We start from the raw sequence: 19,838 nt of genomic DNA, 5'->3' as shown, positions 1-19,838 counted from the left end.
CTTGTGTTTTCCTCCCATTTCCTCTGGCTTGTGAAATAGACGAGAACGTAGGAGAATGACAACGGCAATGTGGTCGGTAGCAAACTTTCGTAACCGAAGCCGATGGAGTGGTCGCGAACACGTATATCATGGACAAGCAAAAGAACATGCATATCAGCATACACTGTTTGACAAGGCGAAAGGTAAAGGGATGGATATGCCCAAGTACAAAAGAAAATGAAATAAAAACGCTGTATCCAATTAAGAAAAGACAACCCGCAGGCTCACACAATATCGGTGCGCTTCATCGGCACCCATCACTTGGGGGGCAAATGCGACTAGGTCACTGATATTTTCGTTGTCGACATTCAGCACTATGGAAAATATTGCTTGTAAGTGTGCTTGGGCCATGCTGAGCGCGATGCGGATCGTCTATTGCACAGCACAACGGAAGTGGCTAAGGCGACGACGATGCTTTGTCAAAAATAGTCGTCATGTTGTTGTCTATCCAAGTCCAACAGGGCTGGAATCGTCGAAGAACGGGCATAACGCAATATGAGTTTCGTTTGCTTTGGTGTCTCTCTTATTTTGTTGCCCTGAATTTATTTCTGATGTGTCTCGTTTTGACATCAAATCTTGTTGGGAGAAACAAAGGCAGAAACAAAACCAGGAAATGAAACGACGACGACCACTGGAAACGGAGAAAGCTCCCCAAATGTGACTCAAATCCACACAATCTCATAACCGCTGACAACGTTTGTTCATCGCTGTATTCGCCGGCACCTCTTCTGGCCCCGTCGCTGGTACGGGGTTGCTCAGCTCATTCATTGTCGATCTCCCGCCACTGAACTGATTTTTCGTCTTGGAGTGTTTCTTGCGCCTCGATATCTCGTGGTACCTTTTGTTACCGTCCCTCCCGGCCTTCATTGCTATTTTCGCTCGTCGACGCTGATGCCGTTCTCGGGCCCGGGATAAAAATAATGACAAAAAGGGGCGGCTGTTTCCTTCCCACTCAACGGGTTTGTTATTGCCAAAAGAGGTGCATTGCATATGCTCGATGCGGAGTGCATGTGCTGAAATATGCCGGCTGCTGCATTTTGTTGGAGATGCAACGGCCTGCAGAGAAGGGAGGGTGAGCAATGCAAAATGGACAAAAAGAGGAGAAAATTTCCGGTAAAAGTTTGGTAGTGTGAGCGAGGACGTTAGCAAGTGAGGCAATGGTTGCGTTGCGTGGCATTGCACGACCAATAGCCAGTGATTGCAACGGTCGCAGCATGGGTGGTGGGTGTACTGCGGCTCGTTGTGATTGACCAGCGTGCAGCCAAACCATGGGCATTCGACCATCAGCCACCGGAAGAGTGCTCCGTCCCGCACCGGCACTGAGGAGAAAGCAACGGCCAAGAGGACGAAGTATGGGAAATCTCCGCCTCGCTCTGGACCATTCTGTTTTGAGTGCTTTGGATACCTTATTGTCTCGTCAAATTCGCGAAGGCGATCGAGGAAGGAATAAAACACATCACCCGTCGTTGAAAGTGGGAGGCATATATTGCATGCCATAAAGAAGTCGCAAAGGCAACTCAACTCGTCGGCTTTTGCCAGGTCGTATTGGACCCACGAGAGTTTGCAACTCTTGAGAAGTGGATGCTGCCTTTCCGTATTAGTTGCCTGCAGCTCGTCGGCTTACTGCTTCACGGCATCGAATAGAAGCGAACATGTCCCGCCGACGGCTCCAGACCTGCAGAAATTTTCAAAAACGTCTTAATTTTCTCTGTAGCTGGATCAGAGAGCACGCGGCCAATGTAGACCCTCTCTTGCCCCTATTGTCCTCCTCAAGGAGCCGTAAACTATCAGCATTCGGGGCCTCAGGACCTGTTGGGCAAGTCGAGACCCTTTTGGTATCCAGATTCCACGAACAAGACGACGCTAAAAAGACTGGGGAGCGGAAACTGGGGCTTGGAGAAGCTGGAGAATCAGAGAAGGTCTGTACTTTGATGGTCGACTAATACCACGGATCTGCATTTGGTCTGGTTGGCGGATTACCCAAAACGGCAATCCGCAGTTAAAAGGAAGCTGCTCCAGTACTAGAGGGGCGAGAGATACTACTCCGTACCTCGTAGATGCAATACGTCGTAGACGTAAAATGCGAGAAACACCAAGGGAGGGGTCCGGTTGACTTGTTGTTCGCGACAGACTATTGTGTCCAGTCCGTCACGTCTGCACCAAATACGCACAACGAACTGGCTCGGAAGAATAAAGGACGAAACCACTGCCCTCGTGTCGTAGTCCGCGACGTCGGCGCAGGTAATTCGTTATGTCTTGAGCCACCATGATGCTAGCTGTCTGGGTTCTGCTCCGCCATGCATTTCGGGCTGCCGGGAATTTGCATCTGTCTCTTTTGTTAGTCTCGGTCCTTCTATTTTGACTTTTCTTCGCTTCATTTCCGGTGCACTCAAAAAGGGTCCGGTATGTGAAATACAGTCTGTTTGATGCTGAGCAACAAGCTCGATGTGGAGCGGCACGCGGCCTTTGCACCTGTACATCGTACTCTGCAGGCTGTGCCATCACATTGCAGCCTGCATGTACACATTGTGTGCGGTGAGCGTCTGGACTTTGTATGACCACAATAGGCAATGGACACCTGCACCACCACCCGCCCATCCAACTGCGTTGTGTGGGAGCCGGGTTTTTGATACGCCCAGGCTTGAAGCCACAACCACAGTCCATGTTTCAATTGACGCGGTCGTGTCTTCCGCTCAGGACGATATCCTTTGGGACCTGCTCGTCCTGCCGCCGGATGGCTTCTGCACGACATTGGGCCACGATGAGGCCAGGGGGTGGTCAGAGAAGCCGTGAGTCTCGCATCCTGTTGCATCATCGGATGCACTGCGCAAAGGCCAGGGCCGGCGTAGTTGACTTTGTTATTTCTGGTCCTTTTCTGGCTGTCGTGCCTCCTGCTTGTGGCGCCAAGAATCAAGAGAGAGGACGGGAGGGGGAGGCGATATGGATGGAAATAGTAGCCCGTAGGCCGTACGCTGGTGACTAGCGCACGCTGTGGGTGTGAAGCGAGATGAGCAGACCCAGACTCCAAAGATGCAGAGAAGAAGTGAAGCTAATTGGGACGAAGGGGTGAGAAACAGGGAGAGGGGAGGGGGGGGTGTAAGTTGCGGAGAAAAGTGTGGAGGTGGTGAGGAGCAGCTTCGCTTCCCATTATCCATGACATCCATCGTGCCTTCCTTCTTTGAGATACTCCGGTTGTGCCTGCCACGCCTGTCGCGCGCCGCGTTCACTGTCCCTAAGCATTTGGTATTCCCGACCATTGTTCTTTCCGTTGACGCAATTGTTTTAAAAAACTACTATTTTTTTTCTTGCCCTTTGTAGCAGGAGCTTGCGTGTCTCAACACACCAGCCCAGACCCGCCTTCCCTTTTGGCGCATCCCTCGTCAACTTTTCCCCCGAGACCTCTGTCACTCCTGCCGTACTTACATCGCACTTCCTTTTCCAGGACTGCTGCTTGTGTTCTTTCCGAAAGGAAACTATAAAGCCATCTTTGTGCCCTTTCCCCTTTCCTTTGTCTCGTTCCCTCCCTCTCTCCTTCCTAAGCGTGTTTCTCAGTATCCCCAACATCCCAAACAGAAACTACCCGTCTTCAGCAACCTTCACGAGACATACTACTCGACAGCTGCCCTCCATCCACACTCACCTGGCCACACTCTTATACTCTCACATTTTCACAAAATGGCCTCTCCAGTAAGACATCTTCTTTGCGTCGTACCACGCACTCCCTTCTCGGCCATGCGTCCTATGGCTGCTTCGGCTTTGGGCGCGGCCCCTGGCCGGCTTTTCCGACGGCAGTCTCAGCCGACGTTTGCGACCCTGACTAACAAACAGGTGTTGCCCGAGTTCAGCCTCAAGGACAAGGTGGTCGTGGTGTCGGGTGCTGCCCGCGGTCTGGGTCTGGTGCAGGCCGAGGCGATCCTGGAAGCCGGTGCACATGGTACGTCTCGCGTGCGCCGTTGGTTGTGATTTGCGATCGACACCATCTTTAACCGCTCTTTTTTTTTTTTTTTTTTTTGTGGTCTAACTTTCATCTAGTCCATGCCCTCGACCGCCTGCCTGAGCCGTCACCCGACTTTGCGCGCGTGGCCGAGAAGGCCAAGAGCCTTGGCTCGTCGCTGACCTACCACCGTGTGGACGTGCGCGAGGAGGAGAAGCTCAACGACCTGATCAAGGGCATTGCCGACCAGCACGGCCACCTGGACGGTCTGGTGGCGGCGGCAGGCATCCAGCAGGAGACACCGGCGCTGGAGTACACGGGCGCAGACGTGGACAAGATGATGGCAACCAACGTGACGGGCGTGTTCCTGACGGCACAGGCGGTGGCGCGGCAGATGGTGCGGCTGGGCCAGAAGAAGGGCAGCCTGGCGCTGATTGCAAGCATGAGCGGCACGGTGGCGAACCGGGGCCTGATCTGCCCGGCGTACAACGCGTCCAAGGCGGCAGTGATCCAGCTGGGCCGCAACCTGGCGTCGGAGTGGGGCGAGTACGGCATCCGGGTGAACACCATCTCGCCGGGCTACATTGTGACGGCCATGACGGAGGCGCTGTTTGACAAGTACCCAGAGCGGCGGTCGGACTGGGCCAACGGCAACATGCTAGGGCGTCTCAGCACGCCGGACGAGTACCGGGGCGCGGCGGTTTTCCTGCTGAGCGATGCCAGCAGCTTCATGACGGGCAGCGATCTGCGCATCGATGGTGGCCACTGTGCGTGGTAGGTGATTGTTCAGTGGAATGCGGTAGCTGGCGATTCGAGGGGCTTGAGGGACTGACTGGGCTGGCACATTTGATTTGCATGTTTACGACTGCGTTGCTTTTCGTTGCCTTTCTGTAGAAAATACGGCGGTAATAATGAGACTATTCGAAACAGAGCGAAATACGTATGGACTGGGAACTTCCAAAAAGAGACTGCCGCAATGGAGTAAACCGCAAAAATAAACTCGAATCCAGTATGCCCGATACCTATGCCAACAATAAATGGGGAAAAAAGAAGAATGTGGTAAGAGAAACAACTTTTGTATAGCCGCGCCGTGAAATTACTCGTCTTCCTCTTCGTCATCGTCGTTTTCGATGTCCTCGTCATCACTTTCCAACTCGATTTCCTCCTCATCCTCCTCCTCGTCCTCCTCCTCATCCTCCTCCTCCTCGTTGTCCTCGTCCAGCCGCGCCGCTTGCAGCTGCTTCTTCTCCTCCTGCCGGCGGGCATCCTCCTGCTTGCGCGTCTCCTCCAGCACGCGCTGCCGCTCGGCGCTCGCCTTGCGCTGGGCAACGACAAAGGCGCCGATGGGGGTCTTTTGCCAGTCAAAGTCCTTGAGGAAGGCGTCGACCTGGGTGCGGTCGCGCGGGGCAAAGGTGACGTGGGCGCGCTTGGACTCGATGAAGGCGGCGTTGGCTTCGAGCTTCTGGACGACGAGCACGAGGCCGCTGACGACCTTGTTGTTGAGCTGACGGCCGTTCTTGCCGCCGCGCTTGCGGGCGTCCTTGATCCAGCGCTTGAGCATGATGACGACGGGCAGGGCGAACTCGGGGAAGGCGATGCTGGTGGCCCAGAGCGCAAAGTACTCGGACAGCAGCTCGACGACCTGCTCGCCGACGGCGGTCTGGTAGACGGTGGTGTGCAGCAGCGACTTGGGGGCCTTGTAGGCGACGGCAAAGTCGAGCTGCTTCTCGGTGCTGATCTTGGCGGCCTTCTTCATGTCGGCCGAGTTGAGGACCTCGAGCAGGACGGGGGCGAGCGGGATGTAGGTGCCGGTGGCGCGCGAGACGCGCAGCAGCGACCGGAACAGCTGGAAGCGCAGCGGGAAGTAGGCGGCGGTCGGGATGAGGCGCATGGCGCCCAGGGTGACCTGGACAAGCGGGTACACGAGCAGCTTCAGCTGGCTGTCGTCGCCGCCGGCAGCGGCTGTGGCTGTGGCCGTGGGGCTGCAGTGCTCGGCCAGGACGCACGACCAAAAGTCGAGCGAGTGGACGTACTGCCAGTTGTAGACGTTGCGGAACGCGTTGTTCTGGTTGTGGACGATGCTGTTGCGCAGGTGGATGGCCAGCTGGCGGATGGAGGCGAAGGCGGTGGTGTAGCCGATGGCCGGGTCGAGGCCCCACAGCTCGGCGGCGGAGTTCTTCATCAGGTTGATGCCGGCAATGGTGTTGGCGTTGGTGGCGCGGCTGCCCTGGACGAGGCCCTGGTAGGTGGCCTTGAGCACGGACTCGCGCACGCCCTTGTCGCCAATGACCACGAGGCGGCGCAGCACCAGGAAGGCAGTGATGCGCGTGGTCTGGCTGCTGGCGGGCTGGGCCCAGAAGCCGACGACGGACTTGACGAGCTGCTTGAGCACCTTGCGGAAGGACAGCAGGTACGGCAGCAGCGGCGTCAGCGCGGACAGGGTCAGCTTGAGGGTGCCGTCGTCGGACAGGGTCGAGAGCAGGTGCAGAACCGACGAGGCAAAGCTGCGGATGAGGGCAGACAGGGCCTTGAACTTCTTGCTCTCGGTCTGGACGTAGACGCGGTGGGTGGAGGACTCCTTGACGGGGATGTGGTGCTGCAGGACGAGCGGGACGTGCTTGAGGGCGACGACCAGAATGTCGTGGAAGGCGTCGGGGCTCTTGATGGCGAAGCGCTGCGAGAGCGAGGCGGCCTCGTCGGCGTCCTCGTTGAGGTGGGCGGCGCAGCGGAACGCAAGGACGGCCTGGCGGGCCGCACGCAGCGAGAAGGATTCCGCCATGGACGCCTCCCACTTGGCGATCATGGGTCGCGTGAGCTCGTTGTCGCGAGGTGCAGCGGCAGCGGCAGCGGCCGCGGCCTTGGCCGCCTTCTGCTTCTTTCTGGGCCGTTTGGCGTCCTCGTCGTCCTCGTCGTCCTCATCGTCCTCGTCGTCTACGTCTTCATCGTCACCACCACCCAGGCCGCCCAGATCGGCGTCCTCGTCAAAGTCGAGCGCCTCCGGGTCGTTTTCCTTCAAGAACTTGTAAAACTCGGGATCCTTCTCGGCCAGGGCTTCCATGGCCTCCTTTGTCATGCCAATGTCGGCCGCGTCCAGGTCCAGGTTATCGTCCTCGTCGCTGTCGTCGCTCGGGGCCACGGCGTCGTACTCGGGCTCGTTCTCAGACTCGGAGCCGCCGCTGGCTGACGCACTGTCATCCTCGCCTGCGGCTGCCGCACCGTTGCGTTTCCGCTTGCCGAGCTGTGCCTTTGTGTCCGCCTTTTCCGCCTTGTCCTTGCCCTTGGCCTTCCCCTTAGCCTTGCCGCCCTCCTCCTTGTCGAGGATCTGGAAGCCGCCCTGGAAAAAGTCGTCCACGCTCATCTCGCTGACCTTGGCGTCCGGCCGCTTCGAGCGCGGCCCCGAGCCCACGGTCTCGCCGTTGGCACCCGTGGCGGACGCGGCGCCCTTGTAAAAGGCAGCATCTTGGCCGCGCTTGGCTTTCTTCTTCTCCTGGAGTATGTTCCGCTGCTTGATCTTGGCCGAGGCCTTGCGCTTCTCGAGAACGCCCTTGAGGTGCTTCTTCTCGAACTTGCGGGTCGCCTTTGCGTTTTTCTTGGCGACGGCCATCGTGGCGTGCGAGTGCTGTTGGGAAATTGGCTGTCGGACACTCGGCGACGATGGTTGGTGATTGTTGTGTAAGGGGGAGGGGAGGGTGGATGTTTGGTGTTGGTTGCAGTTTCCCAGAAACGGCCGTCTAAAATCCTCTCTTGCCCAAATGGTCGCTATGCTCAAAAAAAAAAAGTTGTTATCGGACAGTCTTATCGGGAAGGCGCTACCGCGGACGATAGTCTGGTTGGGAAAGGCGGTGAGGCGGCAGTCAATTCTGCCGCCAGTCAGGTGGTCTTGGTGGGGTCGGCGAATGCACTGAAGAGAAGGTGCTGCGAGTGCTCTAGGGAAGCTACGGCCCACTGTACTGCAATTACGTAGACAGAAACAGATAGACGACAGCCTTGCCTGCTGCCTGTCGACCTATATATCCATCACTCAAGTCGAATCAACGGCGCTCTCTCCCACGCTCCCCCATCCTCCCACACGGCCATCGACGGGCCATGCCGACCTCACCAAGCTTGCCCGCAGACGATCGCCGACCATGATTCCGCGGCAGTCGTACGCACCGCTGCCGCCGAGCTACGTGCCGAACACGACGCCGTCGGCGACGATCAACCTCGACGAGGAGGTCAAGCTGGCGGAGACGCGGGCGGAGCGCGACATGCAAGAGTCGCTGGCGGAGATTTTCAGCATCATCGTGACCATTGACGAGCTGGAAAAGGCGTTTCTCAAGGACGCGGTGCCCGAGGCGGACTACACGGAGATCTGCGAGCGCTCGCTCAAGCAGTACAACTCGATCCTCAAGGACGAGGCTGTGGCGGCGGCCTATGGCAGCCTAGACGAATTCAAACAAGAGTGGGATGTACGTGGCAGCCTCGTCTCCATCTCCATTTCCACACCACATCCACAGACACTGACCTGCGCAGCTCGAAGTCCCCCGCGCTACCGAACGGATACGCGCCGGCATGCCGTCAACGGCACTGATTGCCGGTAGCGGCGGCGGCGGTGGAGGCGGTGGAGGTGGCAACGGAAACGGCCACGGCAACGGCGACGGCGGCACCGGGCTTGGTGGCGGTGGGCTCTCAAGTGGTGGTTTGGGTGGCGGCGGCGGCGGCGGCGGCGGTGGTAATGCTCCCGGCGGCGCGCTGATTCTAGAAGCGACACAGGACTTTATCACGTTTCTGGACGCGCTGCGGCTGGGCCTGCTCGCCAAAGACCAGCTGCACCCGCTGCTGACCGACGTGATCCATGCCGTCAACAAGGTGACGGACCGCGACTTTGAGAACCGCGGCAAGATTGTGCAGTGGCTGATCACGCTGAACCAGATGAAGGCGACGGACGTGCTGGACGAGGGCCAGGCGCGCGAGCTGGAGCTGGACATCAACTCGGCGTACCAGGGGTTCAAGAGCACGTTGACGTAGTGATGGAGGGGTGGTGATGAGCGTCTTAATGTACAATTACGTTTCCTTATTTTTATTTTATTTTATTTTATTTTTACAAAAAAGAAACCTACCCTCAAACAAGAAATGTCCAGAAGCTGGGATACACAAACTCCTCTTCAAAGATGCGCCGCACCTGCTCCAGCACGAAGCGCTCGACCTTTCCGACGTTTTTAAGGCTCTGCTTGCCGCTCTCGCGCTGCCCAATCTCGCTCTCGACGCGCACTTCTTGCAGCAGGCCGCCCATTTTCGTGCGTGGCAGGCCGTGGGACGGCGCCGGCGATGCTGCAGCTGCGGCGGCGGTCGTCGGTCGTCGGCCCGGTGTGGCGGGCGCCGGCCGCTCAACGTCGCCCTCGTCTCTCCCTTCGTGGCCGTCGCCCTTGTCTCCGTCCTCATCGCCCTCCTCTGCCTCGTCGTCGCCGACAGCCGCCAGCGCGTCCTCGGGGCTCAGGAAGCAAAAGTGCACGCGCTTGCGGATGTTGGCGAGCACGCCGACGCCGTCAAAGGTCAGACCGGTGATGCTCAGCCGCACGGGGATGCCCACAAAGCTCGGCATCGGGTAGTCGAGCAGGATGTCGGCCGTCAGCAGCAGCTTGACATCGCCCGCGTAGCGGATGCGGAACACGGCCTGCATGTCCTCGGCACGAGGCTCGCGCCGAAACCGTGGCGACGGAGACGGCCCTGGCGCCCCGCCGACACCAGGACCGCCCGTCGCCTGTCCTAGCAGCAGCGTCCTGTCCATGTCGTTGTCGCCGTCGCTGCTGTCGTCGTGGTCGTCAATCGCCGAGCCGCCCAGCATCTGCAGCACATGTGGTGCCTGCTGCTGCTGCATGCCATCGCGTGTCGCAGGCCGTGATGCACCGCCGGCCGACGTCGGCGCCAGCGTCGACACACTGTGCTTCTCGCGCAGCGCCGGATGCTGCATCAGCGACGGCAGATTGGACGGCGGCGACGAGGCCATGCCGCCGCCGCCGCCGCCGCCGCCGCCACCAGGCGTGAGTCGCAGGTTGTCGCGGTAGTAGTCGCCCACCGAGATGGAGCTGCTGTGCGACGGGTTGCGGCTGTGGCTTGGTGGTGGTGTCGCGTCGTCCTGGCGAATGCTGCTGTCGGTGTAGGCGTAGTGGTGGTCCTGGTAAAAGTAGCCGCTGCCGCCCGGGCCGCCCTGCGGCCCGCTGCCGCCCAGATGCGCGCCTGCCATGGCGGCCAACGGCGTCTGCGTCCCCGACCACCCGGCCGGGGTCAGGTGACTATGAAAGTGGTGCAGCAGGTTGGATGTGCCGCCGGGCACGCCACCGCGCGTGCCAGTCGCTCCCGCCGTCGCCGGCGTGGCTGCGCCGCCGAGTCCCGTGATCGTCTGGTGCGAGCTGCCGCTCAAATCGTGGCGATGCTGATGATGACGGTGGCCATGGTGGTGCCGCATACCCTTGCCACGGCCGTCGTCGGCGCGTCGCGGCTGCCGTCTGTCTGGGCCGTTGTCGCGCCGCCGTCGCCGCCGCCGCCGTTCGTCGTCGCTAAACTGCGGCCCATAGTCGTCGCTCTCGTCGCTCTCGTTGCTGTCTCCGTCGCCGTCCTCATCGTCGCTGCAGTCCTCCCCGTCCTCCTCGTAAAAGTCAGGCAGTGGGTCCGTAATGTCCTTGAGCTCAAGCTCCGGCCCGATGGAGCCAAACTCAAAGTCGTGCACCGTCACCGACTTGATGAAGCGCGGCAGCGGCACTGTCTGGAATTTGCTGTGGATGAAGTCGCGTATCCGGTGCGCCAGCTCCTGCCCGTCCGGGCCCGTCGTGAGCGTCTCCCAGTTGAGGTCGATGGACATGATGGGACGTGGGGAGCAAGTAACTGGGGAGCAAGCTGTGAGAGGTTGAGCTTCAACATGTGGTTTAAAGCGATGTTGTAAAATAAGTGGGTCCATATCTCGCTAGAAGGTCCACTGTAGCAAGCGCCTGTAAGAAGCCGTGATGGCTAGCGTGATCCCGCTAACACGTGCAGCCTCGTCTTCATCCATGACCACCTCGACTTCATGAGCCGACAATCCCACACATCGCAATGCACACAAGGCAAAGGATCGTCTCATCATTATTCATAAGTCGCTGTGCGCTAATCAGTCTCGTCTATAGTATTCTTCCCGGTAGGCCAAGGGCCACAACGCCAGTACGTCCACCTCCTCTTCGTCGTCCTCCTCCTCGCCTTCTCGTTTCCTTGTCCCCCCCCCCCCAATTGTCTTTTCCGCCGTCCTTCTCTCCCCCTACTCATCTTCGAAGCGAGCTCGCTGCCCCTGGGACGGGTGCGAGTAGCCCATGTTGCCAAACAGGTGCCAGCAGTTGGGCGCCTGCAGAATGTAGCGGTCCATGGCCTCGCGGAACCGCGACTTGTACTCCTTGGGGCTCGTCACCGTCGGCCGGTTGCGCCCGCCGCCCGCAAAGCCGCGGTCCTTGATCCAGCTCTCCAGCTTCTTGTCCCACGTGTACGTGCGGATGCAGTCGATGATGCCCACCACCAGCTCCTTGCGCGACTCGTCCACCGCCACCATCAGCGAGTAGTCCATCACGTTCTGCCGCGCCAGGAACAGCGTGTCGTTCCACACCGACGCCCAGAGCAGCTTCTTGGCGTGCTCGCGCGCAAACAGCGGCGACTCGTAGATGTACTCGACCATGTTCTCGTCCAGCAGCACCTCGTTCTGCTCGCCCGTCGACTGGATCTTGCGGTTGCGCATCGACCCCTTGAGGTCGAACTTGCGCGTCTCCTGCCGGTCGTAAAAGAGGTTCTCCATGATCAGCAGGTCCAGCTTGATCTCCGTGCCCGTCGCTGCGTTCTTGACAATCACCTGGAAGAACCCCAGCATCTTGGCAATCACCGACGGCAGGTCGTGGAACAGCGCCTCCGCCATGATCCGGAAGTACGACGGCGCGAACCGCAGAAACGCCGCCGTCTCCACCGGCGACAGCGACTTCATCACCAGCCGGTCGTCCAGCGTCTTGAGGAACACCGACTTCGTCTTGCCGCCCTTGGAGTCCCACTTGAGGCACCGCGACAGCGACTCAATGATCCGGTCCGCCACCCCGCATTTGCGCCGCAGCGCGTCGAACTGCTCGGCGTAAAAGATCTTGCACATCATCCGCGCCGAGCCCTCCGTGAACTGGTACTTGAGGTGCGTCCCCGTCGGCCGCAGCAGGCTGCGCTCCAGCTCCTCTTCGTCGATGGTCATGGGCGGTGCCGCGAGCGCGTGCGCCACCGGGTTCGCAAAGGGTTCTTCGCCCTGCGGGACGGGTGTGGGCGTCGGTGTCTCGGAGGCGTCGGCGGGTGCCGCTAGGAGCTGTTGCTGCTCGCTCTGGCTCTTGCCGGCATCCACTGCGACGGTTGCTTCGACGTGCGCCGCATTGGCGGCCAATTCCTTGGCCGTGGTGGCTGCTGCTTCTTCTGCTGGCACAGTCGCCTCGCCGGCCACTGCTCTCCCCTGGGTGGCCTTCATCATGAGGCCGCCCCCCTCGTTGTCGTCGCTGCTGTCGCACTCGCGCGGACTGTCGCCGTCGTGCTTCGCGTCTCCGGCATCGCTGCCGCCGGCGCTGCCTCCTCCTTCTCTCTCATCGTCGGAGTCGTCGTTCTCGTCGGAGCCACTTTCACCTTCGTCCTCTGCGTCGTCCCCTTCGTCGTCGCCTTGGCCGTCACCGTGACGAACAGCCCCGCTGCCCTTGCGGCGCTCTTTCCGTGCCGCGCGCCGTCCCTGGCGCCGGATGTCCTCGAGCTTCGCAATGTAGTCCTCCGAGCTCAGCGCAAACGCAATCAGCGAGCTCGGCTCGTCCTCGCGCACAATGACGTCCGAGTCGATAAAGATGTGGTCCGTCGGTCGCAGCGGGTACTCGAGTTCCGGCCACCCACTCGCCGACCGCTCCGCCCAAAAGTTGCTCAGCATCTTCATCAGGTTCGACTTCTTGTCCTGTTGTAGCTCGGCGGGCACCGTCCCGCTCGGCTCCAGGTGTTCGGCAATCGTCTCAACGTCGGGCAGGATGTCCTCCAGCGACTGGTCCGCGTAGCTGCCGCCCTCTTCGTCGTCCGAGCCGGCTGCACTCTTGTCTTTGTGCTCTCGGTCGTCCGTCTCGCCTTCGGTGGCTCCATCGGCCGTTTCATCCGATGGCTGCTGTGAAGGCAGTGCACTCTCGTCGGTCGTCGGCGACGCTTCTTGGTCGGCGTCTTTGCTGTCCTTGCCCTTGGAATCGGCTCCGACGGCAGCATCATCAGTATGCGGCGGTGGTTGTTTGGTTGCTGTGCCCCCCGTATCAACTGCGGGTCCTGCTGGGGAAGGCGAGACAGCTGTAGACCGTGCATCAGTCGCTGCTGTTGCTGCTGTCGGCGTGTTCGAATCTGCCGGCCGCGCCTCGCTGTGTTGCGACGCAAACAGGTGCTCGTCGTCTGTAGGACCGGGTTCTTGCACCGCCTGGTCGACGCTATCGTACACCTCGACCGTGGCACGCGCCGACGACTTGGGCACGTACGCCCGCGGGTGCTGCATCTTGGCTGCCTGCTGCCTCCGCTCGCGGTTGCGCTCCTTCTCAAACTCGCGACTCAGCTGCTCAAAATGCTGCGTCAGGCTTGTCACCTTCTTGGCATCGCGCTTCTGCACGAACCGCGGGATCGCCGACGACCCCGTCTTGCGATTCTTCAGCGCCGTGAGGCCGATGCGGTCCGAGAACTTCTTTTCGACCTTGGCCGGCGCGACACTGGTATCTGTGCCGCTCCCTGCCCCGTCGATCCCGGCAATCGCTTTGTTGCTGCTGTGCTTGGCCCGGGGCACAACACCCACCGGCTGTGTACTGGCCCGCATCATAGGCGGCGACACGAGCGGGCCAGCTCTACGGGACTGCCCAGCACCACGCGGCTCGGGCACTGGCCGTCCTTGCGACTTGGTCGGGGATTGCAGCTGTGGCGGGTATGGTGGACCGTCCTGGGTGGCATTTTTGCTGCCGCTGTTGCTACTACTGTTGCTGCCGCCATTGTTGGCAAAGGTTTGGGCAGCCTCGTTAATTTCTGCTGATTGTGCTTGAAACTCGCGGCGTAGCTGCTCCACCTTTTCCGTGAGCGACTGCTGCGACATGAGCGGCGGCGGCGCTGCCGACCGGGTGGACTTGGACGGACTGGCCGACCCGCTAGTCGCCGAAGGAACTGGCAAGCTCGACACAGAATCGGCAGCGGCGATCGTCGTGGTCTCAGCCATACTCTCTGGGGTTGGTGCCACAGCCGAAGCTGGGTTTCCAGCCGAAACTGGAGCAGGCGGTCCAGCCAGGCCTGCCTTCGTCGTACTCGGGGAGATGGGTGTCGCCAAATCAAGAGACACGACCTGGTCCGAAGGAACAACTGGTTCGCCCTTTGGCTGTCCTTCGGAAGTCTTGGTGCTGGAATCGGTGCATTCAGCAGCTCCGCCCGTGGTTGTTGCGGCATCCAGAGCGCCAATCGCAGGGGGCTCGCTGTCCGTCGGCTGGGATGTCGGGGGGCTCGATTTCTCGTCCGACTCAGTAAAGGAGTTTTGCGTCGTGGCCGCAGCCGTCGACGGCGTCTTGGCCTCGCTGCCCGTGACACTAGCACTGGCACTCGCGCTGCCGCCGTCGGTCGATTCCTTGGCCTCGGTGTCCGTAAACATCTTCCTAAGCTGGATCACAGTCAATTGCCGCACATCCTTGTCGGAGAGGTAGTCCGCCTCAAATTTAGCAAACGCCGCATCCCATTCGGCAATCTTTTCGGCCATGGTGCGGATCGTCGCATTGAGAGGAATGACCTCGTAGTGCTTGGATTGCATGTATGCCCGCTCCAGGCCCCGGAGCACCTTGATGTGCTCCTCGTGCGCCTTTTTGGCCAGCCGCTCTACCTCCGCGCGGCAGTCTTTTTCCTTTTCGGGCAGCACGCTATCGATGCGGATGCTCTTGATGCGCGTCTTGACGGACATGATGAACCGTAGCCAGCGTTCCTGCGTCTTGGTAAAGATTTCATTCTTCAGCTTGAGGTCGTGGTCGACCTTCCACGTGATACGTGCGCGCGGGACGACCAGTTCCAGCAGGTCAATGGGGTCGTAGTGGATGCGCACCGACGAGCCGCGGTAGTGGAAGTAACGGATGTGGTCCTTTTGGCAGTCGTGCGAGCAGCCCGTGTCGTCCGCCAGGCGCAGGCCCCTGCTCCAGAAGAGCAGCTCCAAGTATTTGCCAAACGAGTACTTCCAGGCGCTTGGCGACAGCGGCTTTACCGTGAGGTCGCGTTTGCAGATCTTGCAGTAGCTCCACATATATATGGTATCCTCATCGTCCTCGCCGATGGGGTCGTGCCCTTCAGGTAGCTCGGGTGGTGACGGTAGTTTCGCCTCGGTTTCAACAAAAAATGTGACGCGGGCCTCGCCATGGACATACGTGCGGTGGTGCTGCCACATGTGCCGGTCGCAGCCGTTGGCGTGGCAGAGCTCCTCAGCACCGTCACACAAGTCTTGCACATACTGGCCGAGCGTGCAATCGGCGTCCATAGGCCCGTTTGGGTCCGGAAGTTCTTCGTAGAAGGCGATCCCGATGAGGCCAGGCTCCAGGCAAGGGATCTTGGTCTCTGTGCATGTAAGGGAGTAGAGAACGACAATGTTTTGGTGTGCATACGGGTCAAAGAGATCGAGGTTGCCCTGGATGTAGTTCTCCCACTGGCGCGTCATTGTTTGGTAAGCGTAGAATGCCTTGTCGTATTCGGCGTCATGGACGGCATGCAGGACCTCCATGATCTGCCGTGGCGCCTTGCGCCCAATCTCGTGCACCATCTCGGGGTTGATCAGCTGGAACTGCCTCTGCGGGCCCTTTTCGTCGGCCGTCGCCTGATCGTCGTCCTGCTCCTCCTCGATAATGTCCTGGTCACGCAGTTTCTTGAGGTACAGGAGGCGCGTCTCTTGCTCACGTGCCTTGACAAGAAGGTATGGCTGGGTGAACTTGACGAATGGCGACGCAGAGAGGATCTTGGTTTTGTACTTCTCTACCATGTCGCTGTAAAATGTTGGTGCCGGCACGTTTTCGTGCGCCGTGCGCAAATGCAGCACCTGTGCGTCTTGGAGGGAAAGTATGGAGGGCGTGGACGTTTCGAGCGGGGCCGCCTCAGACTGCGTTTCCTTGTCCTCGGCCGCAGGTTCGGGAGCTGCATCGGTCGCCGTTTCGGCGGGCGGTCCTGCGGTCGGTGCGGGTGCTGCTGCGCTATCCGATTGGCTTGGTATCGAGAGACTGCCTGCGTCGGGTTGCGACGTGTGCAGGCTCTCGCCGTCCGTCAAGATCATCGTCGAGGCAGCAGGGCTGCGGTCGGCCTGACTCTCGCCTCCGGTGCTCGCCGAGGCCGCTTGGGTGTCATTTGTCGATTGTCCTGCGGTGGCCGGTTTAGCGGAAGCCGTAGCGTCAGGCTGCAGAGGCATCTGCACAACAGCGTCGCTGAGGAGACACGACTCGAGTTTCAGGCTGTACACAACGTATACCATGAACTCGGTGATCTGCTTCATCCGGGACAGCTGCGCAGTGGATGCGCCACGGAGAGCAATCGTGCAGCCCAGGAATTTCTCACAGCCGGAAAAGAAGATATACGTCTTTTTGCGGCCAGGGATGTCATTGTTGACAAACGTCTTGACTTCGAACTCGGCGCAGCGCCCGACAACAATAGGCAGCGACAGCATGTCCATGGAGGAGATGATGGGCGTGCCGACACAGCGTGACACGGCGCCAATGACAGACGCCTTGACGTTGTATGCCACGGCAATGCCAACCTCGGCGAGTGACTGCAGTGCCAAACCGGCGACATTACGCTGGGCCAAGACGACTTCGGGCTGGTGCTTGCGGATGCGGGCAACGACCATCTTGAGAAACTCCTTTTCCTGCGACATGACGGGTTCAAGGCTCATAAACTGGTGCTGCTGCTGGCGCTGGTACTCGATGGGGAACGAAACAATGAGGATGCGCGGGTGCGCAATGCGCCTCGGCATACTCTTAAGTGCAAGGTTTTTGGTGAAGATAACGCCCGACACATAGCTGCTGTCGCTGGGCTTGCCGCCCGGGATTTTCTTGAGCTTGACATAGTGGCGGATATCCATGCGGTCGCCCTCGCGCGTATTGGGGTCAACATCGTCCGCACAGCGCCGCAGAAGCGGGATAAGCGTCTTTTCCCAGGCGGCTGGGTTTGGAATGGAAGCGTCCTCCAGCAACTGCCGAAACATGCGTTTTACGTGCTTGAGACTTGGGGCGCTCAACTTTGTCGGCTTGGTCTGGGGTGCCGCGCCCTGTGGCCGCGCAGGCGGGCCGCCGTCAAAGCTGCTGGGGTGGTCAAACAGGCCCAGCCCCTCGCTTGAGAGTGACGGACCCTTAAACATCGTGCCGGGTTTGGACCGTGGTGATCGCATATTGTGCTGGCCGGCCGTGGCACTGGCGGTACTCATGTTGCGGTGACGGCCCTGCACGCGGGAGTGGTTCGACATGGTCAGTACGCCGTCGTCCTTTTCCTGGCCACGGCTGGTGAAGCTGAGGCCGCTGATGCTCTTTTCGCCGCGGGCGCGATGCTTCCGGCCGGCGCTCAAAAAGGGGCCGAAGTTGGGCTTGTCTGGGTCCAAGCTGGACGACGTGGTTTCGTTTCCGGCCATAGTTGCAAAGATGCTCATCTGCTCATCGCCACTGGACTCGTCCGACATGTACGGCGCCAGCTCTGGGTCGATGATGTTGTCGTCGTGGAAGGCTGGCAGTTTGGATTTGCGGCCCATCTCATCGGCGACGTCCTTGCGAAACGGAACGCGGTCTTCGGCGGGCGTCTTGTGCGTCCAGTGGAAGTTGGCTTTCGAGTGATGGCGAATGTGGCCAGAGGAGGGTGGCCGGCCCGTGTTGAGGGATATGAGTGACCGCGACGAGCCAGGGCGGCTCAGCTGCGGCGCATCGATCTCCAGAATCGCCGAGTTCCGGTTGGACGGGTCACCTTTGCGCCGTGTCGCAGGGATGGCCATCATAGGCGCCGTCATCGACCTCGAGTCGTCCTCGGCGTCGTCAATGCGCTCGAGGATGCTGTTGTCGCCATCGCCTTTTACCCGCGACGCCGACGGCGGTGGCCTCGATGGTACCGTATTCGTCCGGAGGAGGGTCGTCAAACGCGGGTCGTCGGAGTCGTCGGAGCCGCTATCATAGCGACGGTTGATAATGTCCAGGCAATTTTTACACACGCGCAAATTGCCGGGCACGCCAAACTTCTGCCCCGATATGGTTGATGTGCACTTGCCGTCGAAGATCCAGCCGCAGGTCCGGCAGTGGTGCTTGCGGCGGAAGGCCGAGAACGGGTCGCCGCAGCGAAAGCACTCCTTGCACGTCTCGTCGGCCATCCAGAACTCCTTACTCTGGATCTGCTTGCGCATGTTTTCTAAGCGGGCGTTGACCATCTCCGGCGCGCCCTCGTTCGTCGTCGTGCCGGGTATGCGCATCTGGCCGGACTGCAGCTGCTGGGGCCGCTCGTCGTGGGCAAAGGACTCATGGTAGACGGAGTTGTGCGCGGAGGTGCTGATGGAATTGGTCTCGGCCGTGCCGGCGTCTGTCGCGACCGAGGGCGAGCGCTTTCCGCCCAGGGCGCCAGACGTACTCAGGCGGTCGATGACGGCGGGAATCTTGACGTCATCGCGGGCCTGCCGTGAGCTTGTAGAAGGACCGGCAGCTGACGTTGGGACGACTTCCGACGTATGCATGTGTGAGCCAAGCCCGGCCGCACCGGTGGAAACCGCATCTGCATACGCGCTGGTCGGTTTGCCGTTGTCTCGCGGCATGTCAAAGACGCCGGTGCCGCCAGACGTGTCGACAACGGCAGCAGACGCTTCGGCTCGGCCGAAGTTGGGCAGACCCTGGGCGGTGGTGGAAGGAGGTTTTTGAGAAGACTTTTGCGTGGACATGGTCGTCAAGGACGAGGCCTTGGAAGAAACGGGCGGCTGCGAGTGGCCATCGGAGGCGATGCCGCCCGATGAAGAGGTGACCGTCGTTGGTAGGTCGGACGAGAGGTTGGAACTGAAAGCGGAGTTCACGTTGGAGGCAGAGTGGGAAACGCCGCCGCCGCTGTGCTCGCCACGAGGGAGGCTCGAGACGGACGACTTTGACCGCGTGTGTGCTGGCGTGTGCGAGTGCGAGTGCGATGCAGTGCCAGCTCTTGCAGATGATTCTGCCTCCAGGCCGTCGGCACTGACGTCGCCCGCCGGATCCGAAGTCGCTGGCGAAGCTGCCTTGCCACCAACAACAGCCTCCTTCAATCGCGAGTAGAAGCCGCTCAGGCCCTGCTGCACCAGGTCGCCGGCCGAGCCCTTGGCCTCGGCGACAGGTGCGGCGGTGGGCGGCGAGCCAAAGTCGTTGAACGTCGTGAGCACGTCGGATTGGCTGGCAGAAGTGTGGATCTTGTCGAGAGCCTGGGCAAGCTGCTCTTTGTCGACGTAGGACGACACGGACATGCTGCCGACCGAGCCACGGCGCGAACGGCGGTCGAAGGCAATGGAGAGCACGGACGGCGATGCGGGGGGGTTCTTGGAGGACGACATGACACGTGCAGTTCGTCGGGGGGAAGGTTTCTTGTTGTGGCGATGTAGTGTCGATCTCGAGAGGACGGATTATCGACGGGACGCACTACCAAAGTACGTCCACGCCTGCCATGCCCTAGGAACGCACGCAGGACAGGTGAGGCGCTCAGACGGCCAAACGGCGTCTCGGTGCTGCTGCTGTTCGTGTCGGAAAGTTGGCGATGATTGGCTTTCGCCTTTTGGTGGTGCAAAAAAGAGACAACAAACGCTGTCGACGAGGATGTGCCCCGAGGACCGCAGGGACCATTACGACATTGTTCTGCT

At 60.1% G+C, this 19,838-nt stretch overlaps 5 protein-coding genes across 5 annotated transcripts; 2 read left to right on the top strand and 3 right to left on the bottom strand.

Moving 5' to 3' along the window:
* Nucleotides 1-3,771: 3,771 nt before the first annotated feature.
* On the top strand, nucleotides 3,772-4,751 carry SPBR_07608 (short chain dehydrogenase; the record flags this gene model as incomplete). Its single annotated transcript, XM_040765862.1, has 2 exons — nucleotides 3,772-3,973; nucleotides 4,072-4,751. The coding sequence occupies 2 exons, from the start codon at nucleotides 3,772-3,774 to the stop codon at nucleotides 4,749-4,751; spliced, it is 882 nt and encodes a 293-aa protein (XP_040616276.1).
* Nucleotides 4,752-5,069: 318 nt separating this feature from the next.
* SPBR_06658 (nucleolar complex protein 2) lies at nucleotides 5,070-7,577 on the bottom strand (the record flags this gene model as incomplete). The annotated part of the gene is made up of 1 exon (XM_040764914.1): nucleotides 5,070-7,577. One exon carries the CDS (start codon nucleotides 7,575-7,577, stop codon nucleotides 5,070-5,072), a length of 2,508 nt encoding a protein of 835 aa, XP_040616275.1.
* Nucleotides 7,578-8,100: 523 nt separating this feature from the next.
* Nucleotides 8,101-8,980, top strand: SPBR_07696 (ESCRT-I complex subunit VPS28; the record flags this gene model as incomplete). The annotated part of the gene is made up of 2 exons (XM_040765950.1): nucleotides 8,101-8,421; nucleotides 8,486-8,980. The coding sequence occupies 2 exons, from the start codon at nucleotides 8,101-8,103 to the stop codon at nucleotides 8,978-8,980; spliced, it is 816 nt and encodes a 271-aa protein (XP_040616274.1).
* A 94-nt stretch (nucleotides 8,981-9,074) lies between these two features.
* On the bottom strand, nucleotides 9,075-10,811 carry SPBR_07009 (Mitochondrial distribution and morphology protein 12; the record flags this gene model as incomplete). Its single annotated transcript, XM_040765264.1, has 1 exon — nucleotides 9,075-10,811. One exon carries the CDS (start codon nucleotides 10,809-10,811, stop codon nucleotides 9,075-9,077), a length of 1,737 nt encoding a protein of 578 aa, XP_040616273.1.
* A 429-nt stretch (nucleotides 10,812-11,240) lies between these two features.
* On the bottom strand, nucleotides 11,241-19,535 carry SPBR_06312 (1-phosphatidylinositol-3-phosphate 5-kinase; the record flags this gene model as incomplete). The annotated part of the gene is made up of 1 exon (XM_040764569.1): nucleotides 11,241-19,535. One exon carries the CDS (start codon nucleotides 19,533-19,535, stop codon nucleotides 11,241-11,243), a length of 8,295 nt encoding a protein of 2,764 aa, XP_040616272.1.
* Between the last annotated feature and the right edge of the window lie 303 nt (nucleotides 19,536-19,838).

This window comes from Sporothrix brasiliensis (genome assembly GCF_000820605.1).
Source record: "Sporothrix brasiliensis 5110 chromosome Unknown Cont20, whole genome shotgun sequence".
Lineage (NCBI taxonomy): Eukaryota > Fungi > Ascomycota > Sordariomycetes > Ophiostomatales > Ophiostomataceae > Sporothrix > Sporothrix brasiliensis.
Note: the sequence above shows the minus strand (reverse complement) of the source record. Positions and strands in the feature narration are given on the sequence as shown.